Source organism: Patagioenas fasciata, unplaced genomic scaffold, assembly GCF_037038585.1.
Source record: "Patagioenas fasciata isolate bPatFas1 unplaced genomic scaffold, bPatFas1.hap1 Unplaced_85, whole genome shotgun sequence".
Classification (NCBI taxonomy): Eukaryota; Metazoa; Chordata; class Aves; order Columbiformes; family Columbidae; genus Patagioenas; species Patagioenas fasciata.
In genome coordinates, this window is record NW_027288806.1 from 58987 (window position 1) to 86654 (window position 27668).

Below are 27668 nucleotides of genomic sequence, written 5' to 3' on the forward strand. Positions count from 1 at the left end.
GTCTCACCAGAGTGAAGCAGAGGAGCAGAATGTCATCCCTTGACCTGCTGGTCATGCTCCTTTGGATGCAGCCCAAGATATGGTTGGCCTTCTGGACTGCAAGCGCACATTGCTGGATCCTGTCCAGTCTTTCACCCACCAGTATCCCCAAGTCCTTCTCATCAGGGCTGCTCTCAATCCCTTCGTCCCCAGCCTGTACTGATACCAGGGGTTGCCCCAACCCAGGTGCAGGACCTTGTGTTTGGCCTTGTTCAACCTCAGGAGACTCACATGAACCACTTCTTCAGCTTATCCAGGTTCGTCTGAATGGCTGCTGTCCCTCAGGTGTATCAGCAACACCACTCAGTTTGGTGTCATCTACAAACTTGCTGAGGGTGCACCTGATCCCACTATGTCATTGATGAAGATATTAAACAGTACTGATCCCAGTATGGACCCCTGAGGGACACCACTTGTCTCCAGTGTCCATCCAGACATTGTGCCATTGACCACCACTCTCTGGGTGCAACCATTGAGCCAGTTCCTCACATACTAAACAGTCCAGTCATCGAATCTGTATCTCTGCAATTCAGAGAGAAGGGTGTTGTGAGGGACCATGTAGTTACTCTATTGTACTCTATTGTAGAAGGCCACTGGGTTAGTCAGGCAGGACTTGCCCTTGGTGGAGCCCTGCTGGCCATCTCAAATCACCTCCCTGTCCTCCTTGTGCCTTAGCACAGCTTCTAGGAGGATCTGTGCCATGATCTTCCAAGCACAGGTAAGAGGCTGACAGGTCAGTAGTTTTCAGGGTCCTCCTTTCTACAGCAGAGAAACACTGCCACACAGCACAGCTTGGAACGTGGAGACTGGACATGAGGAAGAAGAAATGTCCCTCAAAGGGCAGTGCTGTGGCACAAGAAATCATCCAGAAGGAGCACGAGATCAGTCCATCTTCTTGTGTTTCAAGGAACAGAGCATAAGAGTGGAGGCACACCAGTCAATGTATGGAAATACCAGGGTGAGAGCAAGGGGAGGAAGCAAGATGGGTGTCTACAGCCTGCAGGGAAACAGAAGCAGCTGTGGGACAGTGTAGGACAACCTGTGGTGGAGATGGCAAAGGGCACTGGCAAGGCTGGATGTCACCAAGAGAACCCAAGTCTTTGTCCCCTTGGCTATGGCCATCGCCTCTGCCACCAAGGCCTGTGAGGAGACATGTTGTCCTGAGGCACTGGGACACCTGATGGCCTCCTTGCACACCGCCAGGAAGGCTGGGAACTGTCACAGCATTGTCCTTCACTCAGCACCACACAGCCCACATCCCCCTGGCCCAGGAAGAGCCCTGAGCAATGTGTGAGGGACAGGATCTGCCTTCCCAGGGGCTGGGGGTCAGGCCTTGGCCTCTCTGCTTCACCCAGCTAAACCAGGGTTTTCTCAGCACCTCAGCTGCCTGCACATTTCCCTTTGTTTATCTGCCACCATGGCCTCCAATCCTCTGCTCTAACGAGTCCCTGGGGAGGCTTTGCTGGTACTTGCCCTCAGTGGAACTCATTAATACTTCAAGGTACTTAGTACTTTTTTCTTCTGGCTTTGACTTCTGGAAAGATTTGTGCAATCTCCTCTCAGCCTCTGAGAAATGTTCAAGGACTCTGCATCAAATGCACCATGGGGTTCATTACACTGAAGAAACCCCTAAGAAACCATTTCTTTTCCTGTAATCATCTTCTAGTCTTGTACTGTGAATTAAAGAATGTTCTTTGTGTATATTATGGAGAAAGATTTCAAAAAGCTACTGATAAAAATGTCTTTCTGTTGAAAAGGGTGTATTTCATTACTGTTCAGTTTGGGGAAGTGCTGACTGCAGCATTATCTGATGTGGATCCAGGGTCTCTCCTAAGCAGGTCTGGACTGGCTGGAGAAGCTGTCCCTTGAGCTCTCACACCGTGTGCACAACCTTGCTCCTCACCTCCCCAACCCCATCGTTTCTCTCATTGGCCCCCTGGGCCTTGCATCCCTTTTCCTTACACCAGACTTCTCCACTGCAGTCTGCAGCTGGATGTGCCAGCTCCTTTGCACCAGCTCCCACCTGCTCTCCTTGGAGACCTGGCTGCACACAGCAAACAGGGACTTTGCTTTACCTTTGAACAAACTAAATAACACTGATAAGAGTAATGGTTAAAAAAACCCACATTCCTCAACTGTACATCAAGGACAAACTGCCACCACTGAGGGTCACCTTCTCCAAGGCAGAAACATGCAAGAAATGTTTTAGACAGAAAGAAAATTATGAAATAAACACAATAAAAGAATTGGCTAAAGACAGAATTAGACAGACTACTGATAGGCAAGGAAGCTTTTAACTCCTTGAAGGTGAAAGCAGCAACTGGATTGTTGACAAGTGTCTGAGTGATCAAACAGTAAGAGGAAGGGAAATCCAGAGAGCAATTGCAAGTGCTTGTGTGCAGATCAGCTGCTGGAAATGGGACTTCAGACATGGTCAGTTTAGTTAGGGCAGGAGGAAATACATGGAGGATGAGGGAGATCAGATGCACAGATAACAGAGAGAGTGCTGAGAAGGCAAATGTAGTGGAGGATCAGAAGTTCTCCTCTTGCTCTTAATGCACATCCTGAAAAGTCTCATTTTGATCTCATGGGAAAACACTTCTATTTAAGGTATTCAAAACAAAGAGAGGAGAATTACAACACCAACAACTTTTGATGTTTAAAGTTACAAAACACATTTTCTTCATCTACATCTTTCAATTGGTTTCTTTTTCCCTTCATTTTTAAAAAAAATGTTCTCTAGATTTCTCTCCTACCAAAGCCTCCAGCACAAAGAAAGATAATCCTTGTGTCTTGCACAGGGTCGAAGGCACCAAACAATCCACTGCCATGGACTGTCAGTGCCACTTTTTACCCTTGGCACACAGTGAGTCCTGCTGGAAGCTGTGGACCACTCTGGCCTGATGGAGGAAAGAAGGAGAAAAAGGTTAATTGGAGTGTTCTCTTTTTAGATGGCCATATTGACAGTGATCTCAACAGCTCTCTGTTGCCTGTCTTTCTATGTGATCATAAGGAAAAATAAATATATATATGTGTTGGTAAATATATAGGAAAATACATAATTGTGTCCATTTACTCAGCAAAATACATTTCCTACCAGCACTCTCAAAGGAAGAATATCTCTTCCGAGAAACTGCTGCCTCCCAAGCCTCTGTGACTGGAGACAGGAATCTGGAGAACAACCAGCAGTGGATGGGGATCAAGTCAGGGTAACTGGAACTAACACAACCCTCTCCAGTCTATGGGACAGCAGCATCCCAGGAGCTGAGACAGCAGGACGATGTCACAGGGAGGCCACTCTCCACCATCTTGGAAAGCTCATGGAGACTGGGGGGACTCCCTGACCACTGGCAGCTCTCACACAGTGTGTGCACTTTTCAAAATGGCCAATGGGTGAGCAGGGGAACTAAGGGCTGTGCCCCAGAACATGTCCACTGGGACCCCATTTCTGGGTGTCTGGAAGAGAAGGTGATGGGGTTTACCCAGGGCAGGTTGTGCCTGTCCATCCTCTTTGCTTTCTGTGAGGAAAGGACAGGGCTGTGGACGTGGGGAGAACACTGGTGATCTGTTACCTGGAAGTCAGCAAGGCATTCAGCATCATCCCCCACAATATTCTTGTGCCCAAGGCAGTATATTATGGTCTGTGTCAGTGTGTAAGTAGATGAGTAAAAAGCCATCTAGATGTTTGGGCTTGGAAAGGTGCTGTAGAAAGGGAGAAACTTTCCAGTCCTGAGGACAGTCAAGCACTGGAAGCTGTGTCCCAGGAGTGCGCACTCACTCTGTCCCAGAAAGTGACCAAGATGTGTTTGGATAAAGCCCCGAGTAATCTGGTCTGACCCTGATTTGAGTAGAAGGTTGGTCAAGACACCTCCTGAGGTCCCATCCAGCCTGAATGACGCTGTCCTTTCATCGTCTTCATGTTTTCCATTTAGGGACAGCTCTCAGGTTCTCTCTGACCACAGGAATAACTCACATCACATGCAGAGCTGCTTTTCAAGTAACAGTAAACAGGCCTGACGACAACTTTTTCGTCCCTTTTCATTTGCTTCAATCCAGGGTCTTTTTTGCTGTCCTAATACTCTTCCGAAAAGAACTGCCCATGTTGTTAAGCGTCTCAGAGCAGGTTGCTCAGGAGGTGTCAGCATCCATGTACAGAGTCTGCACATCAGCCAGGCAGCAAAGCCACCAGTAAAGAAATGGAGACGAGGCTCCTGACCAGCTCCTTAAACCCAGATATCAGTGTGAGAGGTCTGCTGAGATTACAGTGAAGCCCTGAAGTTTAGGACCGGAGAATTTTTAGTCCTATCTGAGCATCCTGGTTCATCTCCTGTCTGGCGGCCGGAAGATCTTGCGCTGTACGGAAAGATAGTAGCCCCTCCCTTGATAGGTGTAGTGTGTAGTGTGTGATCTAAGCAGATGGATGTGACGTTGTAAAACTCAAGGTATATATTGCTGTGTTACCTATCAATAAACGCCATTTGCCATCCACCACATTGGTGTCTGCGAGCTGATCGATCGAGTGGCCAGAGGGTGGTCGCCGTGCTGTTACTGAACCAGGTCGCTAGTGCCACCTTGTGGCTGCAACGATCTCCTGACCCATGTGGTGCTTCAGGTTGTGAAGAGAATCAAAACCAACTCCTTGACTGCAGTAGTTCCATTTTACATGTGTCACAGAGGGCAGATGAAGGGAGCTCAGAACTCCAATCTCTGCTGTACGACTGGGACTTCAGAGATTGGAAATGTAGGATAAAATGTTCTGTCAGTGCACACTACATAAAGTTTGTGGCTTTCTTTGTGCCTTTTCACTACCCCGCGATCTGTTTGGCTTTCTACGGCTAAAAAGGAAACAACCCCCTTATGCCACCTGCCCCTCACACCAGAAAAACAAAGGAGAAAATGTATGGAATACGGATGAAATGGGAGCAATTTTGTTCAAGAGTTGTATTCTTTCAATGATAAAAAAGGTAGAAGTGAAAGAAAGCACTGTTCTAAGAACTTCATACAAGAGGCTAACTACTGAAATGTAGTATCTGTTCTGAGAATTGAGAATGACTGTTCGGAAGGACATTAAAGAGCTTTAGTTCATTAGCATAACCAAGAATAAGGAGTTTTCTGTTACTGTTACTAGTGACAGTACCACTGTTCAAAAACATCCGTCAGAGCATCTCCATTCATCCTGGGCTCCAAAGCTCAGCCTGCTCAGATTTTGAAGGGATTGCTTCAAACCCCTGTGACCCAAACCTCTACAACTGTCTCTCCTCAACAGTCTTTTACCCCAGGAAGGGGAAAACTGCCAATGCAGGCAACAAACCAGTGCCCAACCTGCCTGGAGAGCCAGGACAGCTGTGCCACACAACAGCAGCCGCTGAGGGAAGCTGGAGGTGATGGAACTGAAATGGTTCCAACCCAAATCATAGAATTATAGTATCATGGAATCATTTATTTTGGAAAAGACCCTTTACAACATAGAATACAAATGTAAATCAAATCCTTAATCGCCACATCTCCACATCTTCTAAATACCTCCAGCAATGGAAGCTCCACTCCTGAGCTGTCAGGACACCATTGGCTGCAGTTGGACATAAGATACTGGTCATGACTGTGAGTTCAGGCCTTGCTGTCAGAATGTCTCACACATCACTGAGGAGGGCAGGGGGTTGGGAGATGGGAGCACGTTTCAGTTTCCAGATCCCAGGACAGAGCCCAAACCATCCTGCCCTTGAACTCTGACATTCCAGTTCCTGAGATGCAAAGCTGGTGGCTTTCTGTGGATAATCATGTTAAAAGTCAAGAACTATCCTTCAAGAAGCAACGAGATGGCTGATGGCTTTATTGAACCCTTCCAGCCATGTCTGAACCCAGAAATGGAAAGCAGTTGATGTCTGCAGGTGGAGGAGGAACAGGAGGAAGATTTTCCTGGGAATGTGGAAGGAAGAAAGGCCTCTCTTGGGCTACTCATGTATGGCAGTGCCATTTGCATGCTGTGAGCTTGGCTGTGCCTGGGAGATGGGGAATGGCTGCTGCTGGGGTGGTTGTGCTCAGTCATGGCCCATGAGCTGACCCTGCTCTGCTCCTCTCTTACGCTGCCCACACTTGGATGGACCTCAGGAATCATCCATGAGCCTGGTGGATCCATGAACCTCCTGGAGTGATGGGGTATAGATCCAAATAGAGGATTCAAGCAAGTGTGGGACTGGGACATTGAGGTGATTGGTGACCATTGCCAGATGTATGAAGGAAGGTGGATGAGTTGTGAGGAACTCACAGGCATTTCCAGCTCCACAGCAAACCAGAGCCTTGCACTTAAAACAACAGCACAGAAAACCCAACCCAAAACACAAAACACTCACACTGACCACAGGAAAAGACTTGAAAAACACTGGAGAAAAATCTACCAAGTCCCAGGGGTCAGGGCTCAGCCATTCTGGAGATGAACAAGCATCAAGGGCTGACATGGCATCAGAGCCACCTCCACATGGCACTCATCACCTGTAACCAGTGTCTCCAATTCTTTCCTTCACCGCTCTCCAGGGACAGGGACCTGCACTGGTTGTTTTCTTCACAGCTGTGTCAGTGATGGCCCTTCAAGGGGTCCCAAACACCCTCAGAAACCTGGGGTTTGCTTCTGCCTTTCACTTCATCAGAGGTTTGTTCATTCTTTCAGTAGCTGCAGTTCAGGATCATGGCAGCAGAGGGCTCATTAACATCGAAAATGCTCTTACAAGCCAAGCCACTGCGCAACATTTTCCTAAAAGCTTCAAGTCTGGTGTGCATGATTAGAGAGCTTTCAGTCCAGGACACCTCAAGAGGAATCACACAGCTCTGGACCAAGAGGTGGGTGTTCCTGGGAATCTCAGGTGCCACAGCACAGGGATACTTGTGTTCAGGGAGCTGGTCAAGTGACCCATCTCCTGTTCTGTAATGGTGTCTGAGTTTGCTCAGGTCACCCCTGACTTGAGCCCCATCCACTGTTGGGTGTTCTCCAGACTCCTGCCTTCAGGAACAAAGTCCCAAGAGACCTTGCTGCAGAAGATGGAGGCAAAGAAGCCATGAAGAACCTCAGTCCTGTCTGATTCTACTCTTAGGAAGTTCACCAGCAGTTCCACATTCACCCTGTCTGTTCTTTTACTGGAAATGAAGCAGTGTCAGCTCATCTTGCTGCCCTCAGCCTCCCCTTCTGGGATTAAGTCCGAGGCAGCTTTGTCATCATCCCCACATCCATGGAAAAGGTTTCTAAATTCCTCCTTTGCAGCTTCCCCTGCTTCCACCTCCTGGGTGCTGCCTTTTTGCCCTGAAGTTCCATCAGTTCAGACAAGCAGCCTCATGAGATAAATGCTTCTTTTCATGGGTACTTGGAGAGATCATTCTTGTGCTTGGAGCAGCCTGTCCTGTAAGGCTTCTCACATTTCCTGAGCTCCTTCACCCTTCAGACCGACTTCCATGTCACCACATCGCCCACCATTCCCCAGTACGTCAAAGTCTTCTCCTCTGGAGCCCACCAGCCTGTGCTCTGCTGCTGGCCTCCCTCCCTCCCCTCTGCTGCCTGGGACCCCACTATTTCCTGGTCACAACAGCCAAGGTGGACACTGATGTTCACATCCCTCACCAGCCTTTCTTTTTTTGCCAGTTCCAGATCCAGGTGAGCATCACCCTTGTTGGCCCATCAGGCATCTCTCTTAAGCAGTTGGCCCAAGATCCTCTGGACTGTTAGCACCTGCCACTTTGTCTGGCAAATGAATGTCAGGGCAATTACAGTTCCCCACAGGAATCTGCTCATTGACTGGCGACTTACTTGCCTTGCTGACAGAAGTTGTTTTCCATTTCTTCTCCAGTATCAAGTAGTTCACAACACCCAACACGTTGTGACCCTCTAATGGGTTTACATGGCAAAATCTTGGAATGGGGGTGAGTGTGAGTATGCTACAGTTGTCACCTCTCTAAGAAGACAACAGGAGTTTGACCAATGTCACACAGAGCCCATTTCAGCTGCTCCAAGATGGACCCACTCCTGCCAAATCTGAGCCACTCAGTGATGCCGGCAGCACCTCTGTGATATTGCGTTTGAGAAAGGGTAAAAAACGCTGCACAACAGCAGGTGGGAGAGAGGAGGGAGGAAATGTGAGAGAAAAGCACTGCAGACACCAAGGTCATATCCCATAGGACCCAAGCAGGTCCCTCAGCAGGCCAAAGCTTGCTCTCCTGAAATCCTGCTCTTGGCCTTGTGATCATCTCCCAGGAGCCTCAGCTCCACTTTCCCATCCCTGACTGTTCCATCCTGACCAACTCTTTGTGGTTTGTAAGTGTAAAGTCTCACGGGGCACCTCACCCCACTGACCCCTCAGTCACCCGTGTCAGGAAGATGTTGTCAATGAGCTACAACCCCTCCTGGATGGCTGGTGCCTTGCAGATATTGGGATATCTCAGGTCTGCTATGAGGACACTGCCCTGGAAACAGGAGGCTTCTTTCATTTGTCTGAAGGAGGCCTCATATAATTCTTCTACCTGATCAGTGAGTCTGTAGCTGATGTCCAGGCACCACAACACTGCCCATGCTGTTCTGCCCTCTCATGCTGACAAAACCTTAGGCTGATATTGTCTGTCCCCAGGCAGAGCTCCACCCATTCCTACTGCACAAAAGGAAACTTCAGAAGCTCCAGACCCCAGGCATTATGAGTATCAGACCCCCAAGACCCCACAGTATCTCTGGGAGATGGTATTTATACTGACCCCTAAGTGGAGGGGCTGCAGCTGCAGCAAATGGAGAGTCCAGACCTTGAGAAAATTTGGGGTTCCACCATTACAGATTTCTGAAGTTTCTCAGGATGAAGCGTCCATTTTTTTATCAGGGCAGGAAAACAACGTCCTGCATTAGGACAGAGCAGGACCTGACTCACTGAGCAGTGACCCTGAGGAGAAGGGCCTGGGCACTCCAAGGTCCCCACACCAGCCCGTGGTGCACGCTCACCATGAACAAGGCAGCTGCACACGGGGCTGCATGAGGAGGAGCGTGGGGACCCAGACACCTGGAGTTCTCATCCCATTCAGTTCAGCACTGGTGTGACCCCACACACACGGGGGTGTGCCAGTGTGCGGCTTCCCAGTCTGGAGAAGCAGGGAGGAACTGGAGAGTGCAGGGCTCTGCCAAGGCAGGTTCAGCACCTTGTGCACATGGTGTGGGATGCTGAGGGACCTGGGCTGCTTTGGCCCAGCAGCGCTGGGGAGGCTGCAGCAGTGCAGGAGTAGCCTGAGAGTGCTTGAAGGGTGGTTTCAGAGGTGGTGGAGGTTTTCTGCATAGTGGGAAAGAGCATGAAAAAGAAATAATGGCCCAAAGTGCAGCTGGGGAGGTCCAGGCTGGACATGAGCAGGAAGGAATGTGACTGGAAGGGCAGTGCTGTGGTGGAGCAGGTCAGCAGAGGGAGTCTGCATCAGCCCAAGGCTTTGTGCTTCAAGGAACAGCTGGGAGGATGCAGAGAGCTCAGCAAAGGGAGGAAGATGCTCAGACAAGAGCAAGGTGGGGCAGCAGGGGGGATGTCTGCAGCCTGCAGGGAAAGAGGTGCAGGGGATGCCACAGCACAGGACAGGCTGTGGTGGAGATGATCAAGGGATGTAAAGAGGCTGAAAGCCCCACCAGACATGAGCTCCTTCTCCCCTTGGCTATGGTTGTTGTCTGCACCTCTGATGCCTGTGAGGAGACACCTTGTCCTTCCAGCACAGGGGCCTCATGGCCTCCTTGTCCCCAGCCAGGAGCCTGGGAGGTGTGGGACCATAGTCCTGCCCTTGGCCTTGCACAGCCCCGCATCACACTGTCCAGGAAGGGCCCTGAGCAACGTGGGAGGAACAGGATCTGACTTCCCAGGGCTGGGGGTCAGGGATTGGTTCTTTGGTTAATGAAACACATTGAGGTTTATTCAGCATCAGAACCACCTTTCACTTGCTTACCCTTTGTTCTGCTTCAAGTTTTCTGTCCAAACAGACCCTGGGGATGGTTTCTCAGTTGTGTCCCTCAGTGGCTTCATTAACATTACAAGAAACTTTGAAGTTTAGGTGTGAGTTTCTCATCCTCAAATTCCTCCAGAGACTGAGGTCCAAAGCCACCAGAGGGGTCATTAAATTGCCTTGGGCTGCTCCTGTGCTGCTGAGCTGGGCTGGGCTCCTGGGACAGAGGGAGTTCCTGGCAAGCGGCAGCGCTGCAGAGAGACAGCTCTGCCCAGGAGCAGCTCCTCTGCACAGCGCAGCAGGGCTGAGGGCTCTGCCTGGGGATCTCAGGGAGACGAGCAAGGCAGAGAGAGATTAAAGGTGGTCAGGATGGGGAGGATGACTGAGAGCTAACTGGAGGAGAAACCTTTGCAGCCCTTGCCGTGGTAAGTCTCTGGGTGCAGGGCAATGCAGCTGTAGCTCCTGGAGGCATCTCCTAAAACTGGCACAGGCACAGCTGGTGGGATCTGTAAGGAAGGGACTCTTGTCAGGCAATGTTGAACAGCTGTGAAGCTGGGTGAGCACCCAGGGGTGCCCAGGGCTGTCCTGCACAGCAGGGTCCCTGCACCCCAGGGTTATGCCAGGACAGGGACTCTGCCGCCTGCCAGGGTCAGCGCTCAGCATGCCTGGGGAGATAACAACAATACTGAGGAGAGAAAATGTGGGTGAAAGGAGCAAACTCTATAGGGCAGGAAATGTTTTTCTGCTGTGGTGCTGTGTAGGTCAGGGCTGCTCACAGATCGAGATCAACCCCAGCATTTTTCCAAGGGGACGACTCAAGGACAAGATCAATGCAAGGATTACCAGACAGAAAAGGAGCTTTCCTGAGCCTGTCTTTTCAGTTTCCCATCCCAATGGGTGGGGGATGCAGGAAAGGGTAAAATGAAAATGAGCTCTCATGCTTAAACAAGTCACTGAGACTCCTGAACTGCAACTCTGAGTGATCAGCACATCTGCCAGAAGGCTCATAACATCCCTTCACCACCCCTCTGCCTGTGCACAGCACCTGCATCACCTTGGCTGGACCCCTCAGCCTAGTCTGACCTGTCCTGTTTTCCAACCTGCAAACAGCAAGATGCCCCCAGGCAGTGCCCTGGGAACAGGCAGGATCTGTAGGGCCAGGGGGAGGGCACAGAGGTTGGGATGGGGTCTGTGAGCACTGACAGGGAAGAGACATGGACAGGGAAACACCTCCCAGGGGGAGAATCTCCAGGCACCAGGGAAATGATCAGAAATGGGAGGAAATTAAACCCGGAATTGTTATGGGAGGGAAAACAGAGAAAAGTCCCTGTGATCCCCTGCAGTGCAGATCCCTCCTGTGAGCAGCCCCCTGGCCTCCTGTCCCACCCAGCAAAGCCTCTGCCCTCAGGGCCGGGGGCTCCAAGGCATGAAGCAGCTCCTGTGCAGCCAGAGCTCCAGTTCCTCTGCAGAGCACAGGGGCTGAGAGCAGCTGCCCGGCAATGTTGGTGTCTGGGAGGTGGCTGCACAGCTGGGGAAGGGTGACGCTGTCAGAGTGCCCGGCTGCCTCTGCCCTGGCCTCTCTCACACCCACCCTCACCGCATTGTCCTTCTTGCTCCCCTGCTCTGGGTCACTGCTGTTGGGATCTTGTTCTTGCTCCCAGGCTCCCTGGGGATGGGAGTTTCAGCTGCAGAGTCACAGCCTGATCTTGTGGGTCCTTTCCTGCAGCTGTGTCCATGGGAACACGTGTCCCAGCTTTCCTCTGCCCTCTGGGCTGTGGGCAATGCAGGCTGTGGGGCTGGGGAGTGAGCTGAGTGTCCCCCAGTCAAATGCCATCATTAGGACCCTTGTCTGTCTCGTTGAGGTTTTCTTCCAAGCTGCGAGCTTCCCTCCAGGATGGAAACCTGTCCTATATCATCTGTGTGTTATCTGAAAGCCCCTCGGAGAAGTGCAGAGGTGCTGCAACTGAGAAAATGCTTTTTAGGAAAGTATGAGACTTGTTTTGGTTCCATGTGACAAAGCTGAATCCCAGGACTGTCCCCTGTCCCCCGTTCCCATGCCCCCTGGTGCAGAGCAGGGCTGACTCCTCGGCAGCCAGTGGGCACAGGCCCTGCTCCTCACGGCACCTCCAGGCAGCACCACCCAGGGCTCAGACACGGAGCTGGAGGAAGGTCTGGGAAAGGACAAGGGGGTGTGGAACAGGGGAGGGTGTATGAGAAATAGCTTTGATTTTGCTCAGAGAAGTCTCCCCTAACTTGTCACTGCCTTTTCTTCTTTGGTCAGTGTCCTATGTCGAGAGGCAGCAAATGTCCAACAGCAGCTCCATCACCCAGTTCCTCCTCCTGCCGTTCACAGACACACGGGAGCTGCAGCTCTTGCACTTCTGGCTCTTCCTGGGCATCTACCTGGCTGCCCTCCTGGGCAACGGCCTCATCATCACCACCATAGCCTGTGACCAGCACCTCCACACCCCCATGTACTTCTTCCTGCTCAACCTCGCCCTCCTTGACCTGGGCTTCATCTCCACCATTGGCCCCAAGTCCATGGCCAACTCTCTGTGGGACACCAGGGCCATCTCATACACAGGATGTGGTGCCCAGCTTTTTTTTCTCATGTTCTGTGCTACAGCGGAATATTCTCTTCTCACCATCATGTCCTACGACCGCTACGTTGCCATTTGCAAACCCCTGCACTACGGGACCCTCCTGGGCAGCAGAGCTTGTGTCCACATGGCAGCAGCTGCCTGGGCCACTGGGTTTCTCAATGCTCTGCTGCACACGGCCAATACATTTTCACTGCCCCTGTGCAAGGGCAATGCCCTGGGCCAGTTCTTCTGTGAAATCCCACAGATGCTCAAGCTCTCCTGCTCAGACACCTACCTCAGGGAACTTGGGCTTCTTCTGGTCAGTTGCTGTTTAGCTTTCATGTGTTTCATTTTCATTGTGGTGTCCTATGTGCAGATCTTCAGGGCCGTGCTGAGGATCCCCTCTGAGCAGGGACGGCACAAAGCCTTTTCCACCTGCCTCCCTCACCTGGCCGTGGTCTCCTTGTTTGTCAGCACTGGCATATTTGCTCACCTGAAGCCCCCCTCTGTCTCCTCCTCATCCCTGGATCTGGTGGTGTCTGTTCTGTACTCAGTGTTACCTCCAGCAGTGAACCCCCTCATCTACAGCATGAGGAACCAGGAGCTCAAGGATGCCCTGTGCAAACTCGTATATAAGTGTTTTCTGGAGCAATAAACTGCCTCTCTGCTTCTGCATAGGAGTTTTAAAGTGACTTATTACAGGCTCAGCCTGTCATCTGGATTTTCTGTTTTGGTGTGTTGGTTTTTTATTGTTAGAATGTTTTCAGCCCCTTTCCAATTCTCTGTCTGCTTTTTTTTATAACCACTGGCTGTATAAATGAGGAGCCGTGCTCTCCTTTTGTTTAAACAAAATAAAGGTTCGTATAGTGACTTGTTTTTCACTGTGTCCCTCCTGCAGGACTATTTTGGAGCTGCAGGGACAGTTCCTGTGTGCATGGGTAGAAGGGAAAAGAGTCCAGCATGGCAGCACTGCCAGGGAGCACCAGCACTTGTTCTTCCAGAGCTGTTCTGGTTCCACTCCCACACTCTCCTTCTCATCCCTTGTGTTGGTGCAAGGCCTGAGTGCTCTGGCAGCTTGGTCCCCGTCCTGCTGTGTGTCAGTGCTGTGAGCGCAGGCAGGGACAGGCAATGGGCACTGCTGTGACAGAGCTGGGCTCACAACAGCCTTTCCAGATAGAAAGGTGATCTCCTCGGGGCAGGGCCTGAAGGTTTAGGTCTTCTTAGAAACCTTCTCTCAAGAACATGCCCACAGAAGTGGCCACAGGTACAAACCCCGGGGCTCCGCTGAACAGTGTGTGTGTGCAGGGCTGGCACTCAGCAGTGTCCTCTCACAGCCAGGCCTCCTGCCAGAGACCTGCAGGACCAGCAGAGCAGGGGCTGGGCTGTGCCCCTGTGCACTGGACTCCCAGGGCAATTGTCATGGGCTGGCCCCTCACAACCACCATTTCCAGCACTGGCCTCTCACCCCAGCTCAGAGTTCTTTGTCCCTCCATGGAATTACACTGAATGAATAGGTCAGAGGTCCATGTTTGCATTGTACAGATGAGATCTGAGCATGCACATCATGTAAGTGAGGCGATATGAACCCAAGTCAGTACAAACACCATCAACTATTCCTTGTGGTTCCATGAAGGCCTGTGATACAGATTTATTGAAGTCAACATCATGTTGAGACTAATATGTCATAGGAAACCACCAGAATGCAGCACATGGATGTGCTTCCTTGAGCCAATGTCCATTCCTGATGATGAGGGACATCAAAGATAAATGTAGAACATGGTGACACACCATAGGGCTGAGGTGCCTCCCATCCTTTGGGAATAGGAACAGGAGCGCAGAGGGACACTGTGACTCCGCCTTTGTGCATAAAAGGAAAAGTGTCTGTCCCTGAATATCTCAATGTGTTTTAAGAATCCATGAGGCCAGCTCAGATGTGGACACCTGACAGAACCCTGATATTTCTGTGTGTGACTCCAGGGACAAACCCCAGTGGCACAGTGAGATTCATCTCAACTGCCTTGGACAGGCTCATTGCAAGTGTCCCTGATTGCTGTATCACCTTTGCCATCTTCATGCCATGCTGTTCTACACAGTCCTACACCTGCTCCTCTTTCTCTGTGGGAAATCCTGGATTGTGTTCTCAAAAGTACAAAAATAATCAGAGAGGATCAGAGGTCCCTCAGAAAATCAGATGTCAAACCCATCTTCAGGAATGGCAGGAAGGAGAACTGGGAGAATGACAGGCTGCTCAGCCTACGTCTGTCGCTGGGAGGGTGACGAGTCACATTCTACTGCAGCCATGTCCAGGCAGTTGTAGGACAAGGAAGGGATTGCTGAACCCAGACGGGCAGGGGAAAGAAAGGCATGTTGTGTACATGGAGTTTTGCAAGGCCCCAGACATGGTCTCCTGCGGTGGCCTTAGAGCAGCTTGGGGAGATCTGGGATAAAGATGCGGATGTTGTGATGGGTGGGAAGTTGGCTGGATGACCAAGCCCAAATACCATCAGTGGTACAAAGTCCTGTGTTTAGTCGGTTTCTAGTGGCATCCCTCAGTGATAAGTACTGGGGCCAACACTGTTGAATGTCTTTATTCTGCCACTTCATCGTGTCATGGAGCACATTTTCAGCTCCTTTGTGGATGATGCAAAGCTGGACAGAGGCCTAGAACAACCTCACCTGGTGGACCCTGCCTTGAGCAGGAGAGTGAGACAAGATGATGTTCAGGGCTCTCTTCAAACCTGAGTTATTCTACGGTTCAATGAATCTTTACCTTGGAGAGGTATTTAAAGACAGAATATGTAGTCCTTACCAGTTAAAAGAATGAACTCTGCCTGCAATTGCTAACCTAAAATATGTAAATCCTCTCAGTTTTGGTCAGTCTGCTCCTATAACAAAGGTAAAAGTGACTTTTAAAACACCTAATCAGAACCTGCAAAGAGTACTGTCTACTCTGGAGCCTGCACAATTAGTTGAGTCTTGTTTCAACATCTGTCTCAAGACTGTTACATAAAGGGTCCTTTAGCTGAACTTTGTTCCTTATATGCTCCTTATAATAGTAAAATACACATCCCTAGGATGGGAGCTCCAGGCTCAGCCCGGGACCCTTCCTCAACAAGCATGTGTGGTGATAAAATTATTATGTAACCAATATGTCAATGTGTAAACACTTGGCTCTTTAGGACTGCTGGGAGGGTCTGAATGAAGGGATAATATTTGTATATAATAGATGTTCGTTCTCTATCTGTTGTGCTGTCTTTATTCCAGCATCCAGACTTGCAGAACTCTGTAATAAACAATATCTCATTTCTGGGTGTGGGATTGGCTTTTCACTTTGGGTAGAGAATTCACAAGTAGCAACCCGGAAAAAGGAAAATAACCAAAAAGTAAGAGAAGCATGGGAGGACATAGAGAAGCTGTCAACATTTCACCTTGCTGTAAAGAATGCTTCTCCTCTCAGATCTTTAGTAGGAAATAGATTTGATCAATTTGATAAAACAAGCATACTTTTATCTAGTCAGGCCATGAGTTATAAGGAGGGTGATGGATGGGTATGGGATTATGAGGTCACTTGTGTCTCCGACACTCATAACTGAGTTGGAGGACTTTGACTGTGAAGGGGACAGTGAGATCAGTTCTGTCTCTGGAGGTGACAGCGCGGAAACAGGAATAGAGCTGGGAAGGTATCTCTGCCTGAGTACACACAGGTCCTACCCAGGAAGAGCCCTTGGAGATGGGTTGTCATGTCCATCCCACCTGAGAACATGAAGGGACAGCAGCAGGGACACGGTCGTGTCTATGAGAGAAGCTGAAAGACCAGCAGCAATCCTGGGATTTAAAAGATCATGGTGAGGTTACTTGTCTTGCATCAAGTAAAAGACCTCAAGGAGCCTAATGGGTTGGGTTACCTGCATGAAGGGAAGCTTATGAGATGGTTGAGCTTTCCTTGATAATAGGAAAAAGCAGAAGACGGGAAAAAAAAGTCAGAAAGTGCAACTTGGAAGGTGAGGACTGGGTATCAGGAGGAAGGGCAGTGCTACGGTGCAAAAGGTCACCCAGAGGGAGCTGGATCAGCCCATGTTTTGTGTTCCAAAGAGCAGCCAGTGAGGGTGCAGACACAGCAGTGAAGGTGCAGAAATGCTGGGGTGAGAGCAGGTGGGGAAGCCAGATGGGTGTTTTCTGTCTGCAGGGAAAGAGCCTGGAGGTCATGGCTTCTCCTTTCTGCGTCAGAAAGCAAACCAGGGGGTTTCTCAGCATCAGAGCTGAAGAGAAGACTAAAAGGTGACCTCATGGTGGCTACAGCTTCCTCACGAGGTGAGAAGGAAGGGAAGGTACTGATCTCTTCACTCAGGGGACCAATGACAGCACCCAAGGGAAAGGAAGAGAGACGTGCCAGGGGAGGGTCAGTTGTACATGAGGAAAAGGTTCTTCACCCAGAGGTGCTGGACACTGAACAGGCTCCCAGGGAGGTGTCACGGCCCCAACCTGACAGTGTTCAGGAAGAGACTGGACAACGTCCTCAGACACACGGGGTGACCTGTGGGGTGTCCTGTGCAGGGACAGGAGTTGGACTCCATGATCCTGGTGGGTCCCTTCATGGGGTCCCAAACACCCTATTGGGTTTTGCTTCTGCCTTTCACTTCATTAGGGGTTTGTTCATTCTTTCAGTAGCTGCAGTTCAGGATCATGGCAGCAGAGGGCTCATTAATATCAAAAATGCTCTTACAAGCCAAGGCTCTGTGCAGCATTTTCCTAGAGGCTTCGAGTCTGGTGTGGATGATTAGAGAGATTTCAGGAAGAGCCAAACAGAGAGCATGTCCATAAAAAAGAGCAATAAAGCAGTATTTCTTCTATTTCCTTCCCCCCTCTCCCTCGGCCACATTTCTGGAAGAGTTGGTATCAGCAATCTCCAATTTTTATTGATCTGGAGCATTTACTGATGAAGACAAAACAATATGACTGTAAGGTGAGTACCTGATGCAGTACTTGAGACAGGAGACAGGCCAGAACAGCTCAAGAGGAATCATACTCCTCTGGACCAAGAGGTGGTTGTACCTGGGAATTTCAGGTGCCATAACACAGCGATATTTGTGTTCAGGGAGCTGGTCAAATGACCCATCTCCTGTTCTTTAATGGTGTCTGAGTAACCCCTGACTTGAGCCCCATCCACTGCTGGGTGTTCTCCAGACTCCCGCCTTCAGGAACAAAGTCGCAGGAGACCTTGCTGCTGAAGGTGGAGGCAAAGAAGCCATGGAGAACCTCAGTCCTGTCTGATTATACTCGTATGAAGTTCACCAGCAGGCCCATGATCGCCCTGTCTATTCTTTTTTTTTTTTTTTTTGTAAGGAAGCTGTATCAGCTCATCTTGCTGCCCTCAGCCTCCCCTTTAGGTATCAAGTCCAGGGCAACTTTGGAATCATCTCTGCATCTGTGACCAAGGTTTCTAAATTCCTCCTTTGCAGCTTCCCCTGCTTCCACCTCCTGTGTGCTGCCTTTGTGCCCTGGAGCTCCATCAGTTCAGAGAAGCAGCCTCACAAGATAAATGCTTCTTTTTATGGGTACTCGGAGGGATCATTCTTGTGCTTGGAGCAGCCTGTCCTATAAGGCTGATCAGATTTCCTGAGCTCCTTCACCCTCCATGACTTTACCACATCACCACCTCTACCTGTCATCCCCCAGTATGTCAAAGTGTTCTCCTCTGGAGCCCCCCAGCCTGTGCTCTGCTGCTGGTCTTCCTCCCTCCCCTCTGGTGCCTGGGACCCCACTGTGTCCTGGTCACAACAGCCAAGGTGGACACTCATGTTCACATCCCTCACCAGCACTTCCTTCTTCGTTGGTACCATATCCAGGTGAGCATCACCCTTGTTGGCCCATCAGGCAGCTCTCTTAAGCATTTGGCCCAAGATCCTTTGGACTGTTGGCACCTGCAGCCAGTGACTGCCACGGCAATTACAGTTCCCCATAGGAACCTGCTCATTGACTGGAGACTTTCATGCGTTGCTGAAAGAAGATCTTTACAATTTCTTCTTCACGATCAATTATTTTGTAACATCGAACGCACTGTCACCCTGTGCTGGGTTTATGGCAAAGTCTTGGAACGGGGGGTGGGTGTGGGTGTGCTACAGTTGTCACGTCTCTGAGAAGACAACAGGAGACTGAAAATGTCAGATAGAGCCGATTTCAGTTGGCTCCAAGATGGACCCACTCCTTGCCAAATCTGAGCCACTCAGTGATGCTGGCAGCACCCCTGTGATATTGTATTTGAGAAAGGGTAAAAAATGCTGCACAACAGCAGGTGGGGGAGAGGAGGGAGGAGATGTGAGAGAAAAGCACTGCAGACACCAAGGTCATATCCCATAGGACCCAAGCAGGTCCCTCAGCAGGTCAAAGCTTGCTCTCCTGAAATCCTGCTCTTTGCCTTGTTATCATCTCCCAGGAGCCTCAGCTTCACTTTCACATCCCTGACTGTTCCATCCTGACCAACTCTTTGTGGTTTGTAAGTGTGAAGTCCCACAGGGCACCTCACCCACTGACTCCTCAGTCACCCGTGTCATTGAACTCCAAACCCTCCTGGATGATGGTGCCTTGCAGATATTGGGATATCTCGGGTCTGCCACAATGACACGGCCCTGGAAACATGAGGCTTCTTTCATTTGTCTGAAGGAGACCTCATCTAATTCCTCTTCCTCATCAGTGAGTCAGTAGCTGATGTCCAGTGACCACAACATTGCCCATGTTGTTCTGCCCTCTCATGCTGACTCCTCAACGTTCAGCTGACATTGTCTGTCCCCAGGCTGAACTTCATGCATACCTGCTGTTCTCTCACAAGAAGGGAGTCTCCACCTCTGATGCCTGTGAGGAGACACCTTGTCCTTCTAGCACAGGGGCCTCATGGCCTCCTTGTCCCCAGCCAAGAACCTGGGAGGTGTGGGACCCGAGTCCTGCCCTTGGTCCTGCACAGCCCCAAATCACACTGTTCCAGGAAGGGTCCTGTGCAACGTGGGAGGTACAGGATCTGCCTTCCCAGGGCTGGGGGTCAAGGCTTGGCCCGTTGGTTAATGAAACACACCCAGGTTTACTCAGCATTAGAGAGACCTTTACTTTGCTTTTCCTGAGCTGTCATCTCTGCCTCCATTTTTCTGCTCTAACCAGACCCTGGGGATGGTTTCTCAATTGTGCCCCTCAGGGGGACCCATTAGCATTACAAGAAACTTTGGAGTTTGAATCTGAATTTGACTTCTTGAGAAGTTGCATCAACTCCACCTCAGGGTCCTAGGTCCATGGACTCAGCACCAAACACACCAGAGGGGTCATTAAAGTGCCTTGGGCTGCTCCTGTGCTGCTGAGCTGGGCTGGGCTCCTGGGACAGAGGGAGCTCCTGGCAAGCGGCAGCGCTGCAGAGAGACAGCTCTGCCCAGGAGCAGCTCCTCTGCACAGCGCAGCAGGGCTGAGGGCTCTGCCTGGGGATCTCAGGGAGACGAGCAAGGCAGAGAGAGATTAAAGGTGGTCAGGATTGGGAGGACGACTGAGAGCTCACTGGAGGAGAAACCTTTGCAGCCCTTGCCATGGTAAGTCTCTGGGTGCAGGGCAATGCAGCTGTAGCTCCTGGAGGCATCTCCTAAAACTGGCACAGGCACAGCTGGTGAGATCTGTAAGGAGGGGGCCCTTGTCAGGCAGTGTTGAACAGCTGTGAAGCCAGGTGAGCACCCAGGGGTGCCCAGGGCTGTCCTGCACAGCAGGGTCCCTGCACCCCAGGGTTATGCCAGGACAGGGACTCTGCCGCCTGCCAGGGTCAGTGCTCAGCCTGCCCAGGGAGATCCCAACAATACTGAGGAGAGAAAATGTGGGTGAAAGGAGTAAACTCTATACGGCAGGAAATGCTTTTCTGCTGCGGTGCTGTGTGGGTCAGGGCTGCTCACAGATCCAGAACAACCCCAGCATCTTTCTAAGGGGATGACTCAAGGAGAAGAGCAATGCAAGGATTACCAGACAGATAAGGAACTTTCCTGAGCCTGTCTTTTCATTTTCCTCTATCAAGGGGTGGGGGGTGCAGGAAAACATAAAATGAAAATGAGCTCTCATGCTTAAACAAGTCACTGAGACTCCTGAACTGCAACTCTGAGTGATCAGCACATCTGCCAGAAGGCTCATAACATCCCTTCACCACCCCTCTGCCTGTGCACAGCACCTGCATCACCTTGGCTGGACCCGTCAGCCTAGTCTGACCTGTCCTGTTTTCCAGCCTGCAAACAGGAAGATGCCCCCAGGCAGTGCCCTGGGAACAGGCAGGATCTGTAGGGCCAGGGGGAGGGCACAGAGGTTGGGATGGGGTCTGTGAGCACTGACAGGGAAGAGACATGGACAGGGAAACACCTCCCAGGGGGAGAATCTCCAGGCAGCAGGGAAATGATCAGAAATGGGAGGAAACTAAACCCGGAATTGTTATGAAAGGGAGAACAGAGAAAAGTGCCTGTGATCCCCTGCAGTGCAGATCCCTTCTGTGAGCAGCCCCCTGGCCTCCTCTCCCACCCAGCAAAGCCTCTGCCCTCAGGGCCGGGGGCTCCAAGGCATGAAGCAGCTCCTGTGCAGCCAGAGCTCCAGTTCCTCTGCAGAGCACAGGGGCTGAGAGCAGCTGCCCGGCAATGTTGGTGTCTGGGAGGTGGCTGCACAGCTGGGGAAGGGTGACGCTGTCTGAGTGCCCGGCTGCCTCTGCCCTGGCCTCTCTCACACCCACCCTCACCGCATTGTCCTTCTTGCTCCCCTGCTCTGGGTCACTGCTGTTGGGATCTTGTTCTTGCTCTCAGGCTCTCTGGGGGTGGGAGTTTCAGCTGCAGAGTCACAGCGTGATCTTGTGGGTCCTTTCCTGCAGGTGTGTCCATGGGAACATGTGTCCCAGCTTTGCTCTGCTCTGTGGAGCTGTGGGTAATGCAGTCTGTGGGGCTGGGGAATGAGCCATGTGTGTCTTGGGCTAAACGTGGGGTGCTGAGACCTTAGGAAAGGTTGGGCATGTTGCTCTCTGAGGTGGATCCCTGTGCTCTCAGCAATGCCTGGTGGCTTTTCAGGGTAACATGGGAGTGTGATCAGTCTCCATCTCAGAAAGGCGCCAGCCCAGGGCAGCTGGAGCAGGACAGAGGGACAGAGCAGCTGCTCTCACTCTGCACTGACCCACAGGCATCCTCCGGTCTCGCAGGACTCGCTCTGTTCTCCCTGAGTGCACCAGAAATGCTGCACGTTTCTGACACCCAAGAACACTCCCCAGGGTGGGAGGGCAGAAGGAGCTGTAGAAACACCAAACCTCTCCAACTCAGTTTCTCAGGCCTGGGGGTACAGATGCTGACAGTCCCTTCTGCACCAGGAGCGGTTCCAGCTGACACAGCTGAACCCCAGCACTGGCCCCTGCCCCACCCAATCACACAGGTTCAGGCTGACTGATCAAGAGCCCCTGGGCAGAGACCCTGCTCTTCATTGCACACTCATCAAGCACCGACGAGGGCTCCAGCCAGGACGTTCTCCTGAAAAATAAAAGTGTCTCTTTCTGGGAGGGTGTTTTGGAAGCGGCTTTGGTTTTTCCCAGAGAAGTCTCATCTTTTCCTCCTATGACAGGTCACATACCCAGAGGCAGCAAATGTCCAACAGCAGCTCCATCACCCAGTTCGTCCTCCTGCTGTTCACAGACACACGGGAGCTGCAGCTCTTGCACTTCTGGCTCTTCCTGGGCATCTATCTGGCTGCCCTTCTGGGCAACGGCCTCATCATCACCACCATAGCCTGTGACCGGCACCTCCACACCCCCATGTACTTCTTCCTCCTCAACCTCACCCTCCTTGACCTGGGCTGCATCTCTACTATTCTCCCCAAGTCCTTGACCAACTCCCTCTGGAATACCAGAGCCATCTCGGTTTTGGGATGTGCTGCACAAGTCTTTATGTTTCTCCTTTTTATTGCAGGAGAGTATTATATGCTAACCATCATGTCCTACGACCGCTACGTTGCCATCTGCAAACCCCTGCACTACGGGACCCTCCTGGGCAGCAGAGCTTGTGTCCACATGGCAGCAGCTGCCTGGGCCACTGGGTTTCTCAATGCTCTGCTGCACACAGCCAATACATTTTCACTGCCACTGTGCAAGGGCAATGCCCTGGGCCAGTTCTTCTGTGAAATCCCCCACATCCTCAAGCTCTCCTGCTCACACTCCTATCTTAGGGAAGTTTGGCTTCTTGTGGTCAGTGCCTGTTTAGCATTTTCGTGTTTTGTGTTCATTGTGTTGTCCTATGTGCAGATCTTCAGGGCCGTGCTGAGGATCCCCTCTGAGCAGGGACGGCACAAAGCCTTTTCCATCTGCCTCCCTCACCTGGCCGTGGTCTCCCTGTTTGTCAGCACTGCCATGTTTGTGCACCTGAAGCCCAACTCCATCTCTTCTCCTTCTGTGGATCTGGTGGTGTCTGTTCTGTACTCGGTGGTGCCTCCAGCAGTTAACCCCCTCATCTACAGCATCAGGAACCAGGAGCTCTAGGATGCCCTGAAGAAACTGATCACTGGATTCTCTCAAAATAAATGACCCTGCATTGAAATGTTTGTCTGAGATCTTTCTTCTGTGTGGAAAGATGGAGCAAACAGTTCCAGCAGAGCAGCTCTGCCAGGCAGCACCAGCCTTGTTCTTTCCAGAATCCTTCTCTTTCCACTCCCACACTCTCCTTCTCAGCCCTTGTGTTGGTGCAAGGCCCGAGCGCTCCCAAGGCTTGGTCACCGTCCTGCTGTGTGTCAGTGCTGTGACCAGGACAGGCGATGGGCACTGCTGTGACAGAGCTGGCCTCAGAACAGCATCTCCATCAGCAAGGGGATCTCCTTAGCACAGTGCCTGAAGGTTTAGATCTTCTTCCAGAGCTGCTTTAAAGAACATGCCTGAGGAATAGACTCTGAAGATGCTCGTTGCTTTGCTTGTTTCTCTGTGGACTCAGTGTGGTGGGATCAGGGTCCCAGTGTGGCTTTTGAGGGACTTCAAGCTGTTTTTTCAGATGTTGCTTGTTGGTGGCCAGCACCCACACAGATGGTGAATAAGGCAGGGTCCCTCTGAGCACCCTCCATGGCCACCCAAGAGTTTGTGTGGGAGGTTGTTAGTGGCAGTGACCACCATCAGCTGGGGCTGCCTCCCAGCCTGACCAGTATGGCCCCGCAGAGTCATCACAGCCCGGGCACCACAGCCCACTTGATCTACAGAGCAAAACCCCCAGCTCGGGGCTGTGGGGAGCATGGGGACAGGGGGCAGGAATGGCAGCCAGGCCAGTGCAGGTGTATTCTCCTTGGGCAAAGGCTTTGTGGGGAGATGGGATGTCCCAGGTGAAGAGCAGGACACAGTGTGTGTGCAAGAGAGACATGCAAACAGTCTGTCATGCTGCCAGCTGCCAGCTTGGGGCTGTTGCCTCTTGCAGCCACCATTTTGATCACTGTCCTCTCACCACAGCTCAGAGAGCTTGTTCTTCCCCCCATGGAAGGATACCAGATGACTAGGTCAGAAGTCCAGGTGTGCACTGAGGGGACATGTGAGCATCCACATCCTGTGTGGGGAGAAATGAACCCAAATGAGCACAAATGCCATCAGCTATTTGTGTGGGGGCCATGGAGGCCTGTGGGGTGGTGTATCAAGGTCACTTCATGTTGAAGCTGACTTCCCCAAGAAACCACCTGAATGCAGTACTGGAATGTGCTTCCTTGAACCAAGGTCAGTGTGATCTCCCTGGAGACCCGATACAGCTCCACCACCCAGACCCAGCTGCTCCCCAGTTTTGTGACTGACAGCGGCACCATCTCTGCTCACAGACATGTTAGGATTATTTCCTGCAACTCTCACATGTACTGTTTGCATTTTAGAGCCATTTGTCCCCTCCCTGTTCACATGGGCATCGCATGAATGCATCACTGCTCTCTACCCCAGTGTAGACAGGCACAAGGTCTTCTCCACCAGCTCCTCTAACCTCACCAGTGCCACTGTTTTCTACAGCACTCTCATCCTTGACTGTGGGATGCCCAGAACAGCCCTCACAAGACAGTTTGACACAGGTTTTTTTCTAGGCCATCCCCACATCCCTGCTCAATCCCCTCATCCACAGCTTAAGGACCAGAAAGGTTGAGTACAAGTGAGGCATTGAGAAAAATGGTCAGGAAAGCTTTGAGGTGCGCAGAGAGCCCATCAACATGTTGGCCTGCTGCTCTCTTCTGAACAGGCCCAGAGGACCTGGACAAGATTTGCTGTGTCCCAGAAACTCGCCTGGAAGGTTGAAATATAGAGAAAACTTTTGGTGCGGGAAGGGACAGACAGGTGCTGGTGGAACTGGCTGGTGTGACCGTGAGACATCTCTCCAACATCTCAGAAAAGTCCTGGCTCTCAGGGAGGTTGCATGGTCTTCTGAGAAAGAAAATATCCAAAATGACTTATCATAGAATCAGAGAATAATTGTGGTTGGAAGAGACCCTTAAGATCATCGAGTCCAACCATAACCTAAATCTGGCATTAAACCGTGTTCCTAAGAACCTCGTATATCTGTCTTTTAGACACCTACAGGGATGGTGACTCCACCACCTCTCTGAGCAGTCTGTTCCATTGCTTCCAAACCTCTCGGTGAATAAATGTTTCCCACTATCCAATCTGAACGTCCTGAGGCCATTTCCTCTTGTCCTGTCACTTGGTACTTGGCAGAAGAGACCCTCCATGCTCCAACCTCCTTTCAGATAGCTGTAGAGAGTGATAAGGTCTCTCCTCAGCCTTCTTTTCTCCAGACTCAATCCCCCAAGGTCCCTCAACTGCTCCCCATCACACTTGTGCTCCAGTCCCTTTAACAGCATTGTCACCCTCCTCTGATCTCTCTCCTGCACGTCGATGTCTTCCTTGTCATTTAAAGTGCGACCTCACCAGTGCCGAGTACGAGGGAATGATCACTCCTCTAGTCCTGCTGGCAACACTATTGCTGAAAGAAGCCAGGAGGCTGGTGGCCACCTGGGCACACACTGGCTAATGTTCAGCTGCTGTCAATCAACACCGCAGGTCCCTCCCTTCCAGGCAGCTTTCCAACCACTCTCCCTGAGACTGTAGCGTTGCCTGTGGTTGTTCTGACCCAAGTGCAGGATGCGGCACTTGGCCTTGTTGAACCTCATACAAGTGGCCTCAGCCCAACCCTCCAGCCAGTCGGATCCCTCTGCAGAGCCTTCCTACCGTCCAGCAGATGAACACTCCCACCCAATTTTGTGTCATTTGCAAACTTACTGAGGATTCACTTGATCCTCTCATCCAGACCATTGATAAAGAGATTAAACACAACTGACGCCAATACTGAGCCCTGAGGACACCACTCATAATCGGTCACCAACTGGATTTGACTTCATTCAACACAACTCTTTGGGCCCAGCTAAAGCATCCCTGTAGTCCCCTTGAGTCTCCTGCCAGTTCTTCCAAAAGTTATACATTCTCCTTTTATTCCCAAGTTCCAGCCACAGCTCTGTTCAGCCGGGCCGGAACTTCATCCCTGAGAGCTCGCCTTCTGGCACAAGGGCACAGCCGCTCCTGCACCTCTGAGATCACCTTCCTGAAGAGAGAACACCCTTCCTGGACTCCGTTGTCTTTCTGGACTGCCTCCCAAGGGACTCTGCCAACCAGCCTTCTGAACAGATCAAAGTCTGCCTTTCGGAAGGCCAAAGTAGCAATTCTGCTGACCACCCTCATCGAGTCCAACTCCTGTCCCTGCACAGGACACCCCACAGGTCACCCCGTGTGTCTGAGGACGTTGTCCAGTCTCTTCTTGAACACTGTCAGGTTGGGGCCGTGACACCTCCCTGGGGAGCCTGTTCAGTGTGCAGCACCTCTGGGTGAAGAACCTTTTCCTCATGTCCAACCTAAACCTCTCCCAGATCATATTCTGCCATTCCCTAGAGTCCTGTCACTGGTCACTAAAGACAAGAGTTCAAAGCCTGCCCTTCCTCCTCCCCTTGTGAGGAAGCTGTAGACCATGATAAGCTCAACTCTCAGTTTTCTCCAGGCTGAAAAAAAGAAGTGACTTCAGCCACTTCTCATACAGCTTCCCCTCCAAACCCTGCAATAAGTTCATAGCCTCTTCTGGACACTCTCTAGCACGTAATATCTTTTTAATACTGTGGCACCCAGCCCTGCAAACAGTGCTCCAGGTGAGGCTGCAGGAGAATACTCTAGAACATAGGAGAGACCCTAGATCAGCATCAATTCTGCAATCACCTCTTCTCCACACTGAAAAATGATAAACTATACACTTTACTAGAAAAGAAAAATAATTTTATTAGAAGGCTTTTGAAATCATTTTCTGTAACTAGACTAGGAAAACGCTTTAATTAACTGTACAAGGCTAAAAGGAAATTACACAAAGAGACAAAGTCAGAAGAACAAAGTACTAAGTACCTTGAAGTATTAATGAGTTCCACTGAGGGCAAGTACCAGCAGAGCCTCCCAGGGACTCATTAGAGCAGAGGATTGGAGGCCATGGTGGCAGAAAAACAAAGGGAAATGTGCAGGCAGCTGAGGTTCTGAGAAAACCCTGCTTTTGTTGGGTGAAGCAGAGAGGCCAAGGCCTGACCCCCAGCCCCTGGGAAGGCAGATCCTGTCCCTCACACATTGCTCAGGGCTCTTCCTGGGGCAGGGGGATGTGGGCTGTGTGGTGCTGAGTGAAGGACAATGCTGTGACAGTTCCCAGCCTTCCTGGGGGTGTGCAAGGACGCCATGAGGTGCCCCTGTGCCTGAGGGCAACATGTCTCCTCACAGGCCTTGGTGGCAGAGGTGATGGCCATAGCCAAGGGAACAAAGACTTGGGTCATCTTGGTGACATCCAACCTTGCCAGTGCCCTTTGCCATCTCCACCACAGGTTGTCCTACACTGTCCCACAGCTGCTTCTGTTTCCCTGCGGGCTGTAAACACCCATCTTGCTTCCTCCCCTTGCTCTCACCCCGGTATTTCCATACGTTGACTGATGTGTCTCCACTCTTATGCTCTGTTCCTTGAAACACAAGGAGATGGACTGATCTCATGCTCCTTCTGGGTGATTTCTCGTGCTCTGTGTCATCTTCTATGACATATCATAGAAGATGAGAATAAAGAT

The 27668-nt window shown here is 51.2% G+C and overlaps 2 protein-coding genes across 2 annotated transcripts; both read left to right on the forward strand.

Annotated features, from left to right (window-relative positions):
* The first annotated feature begins 12624 nt into the window (after positions 1-12624).
* On the forward strand, positions 12625-13212 carry LOC139826907 (olfactory receptor 14J1-like). Its single transcript, XM_071803286.1, has one exon. The coding sequence runs from the start codon at positions 12625-12627 to the stop codon at positions 13210-13212; it is 588 nt and encodes a 195-aa protein (XP_071659387.1).
* Positions 13213-13799: 587 nt separating this feature from the next.
* Positions 13800-23067, forward strand: LOC139826908 (olfactory receptor 14J1-like). The gene is made up of 2 exons (XM_071803287.1): positions 13800-13821; positions 22502-23067. Exons 1-2 carry the CDS (start codon positions 13800-13802, stop codon positions 23065-23067), a joined length of 588 nt encoding a protein of 195 aa, XP_071659388.1.
* Positions 23068-27668: the final 4601 nt, after the last annotated feature.

Excerpts from the sequence above, each read along its gene's own strand:
- LOC139826907 (XM_071803286.1), top strand. The coding sequence starts at position 12,625 with ATGTCCTACGACCGCTACGTTGCCATTTGCAAACCCCTGCACTACGGG.
- LOC139826908 (XM_071803287.1), top strand. The coding sequence starts at position 13,800 with ATGCCCACAGAAGTGGCCACAG. Across the intron at positions 13,822-22,501 it reads GCCCACAGAAGTGGCCACAG|GAGAGTATTATATGCTAACC; the intron begins GTACAAACCCCG and ends TTTTTATTGCAG.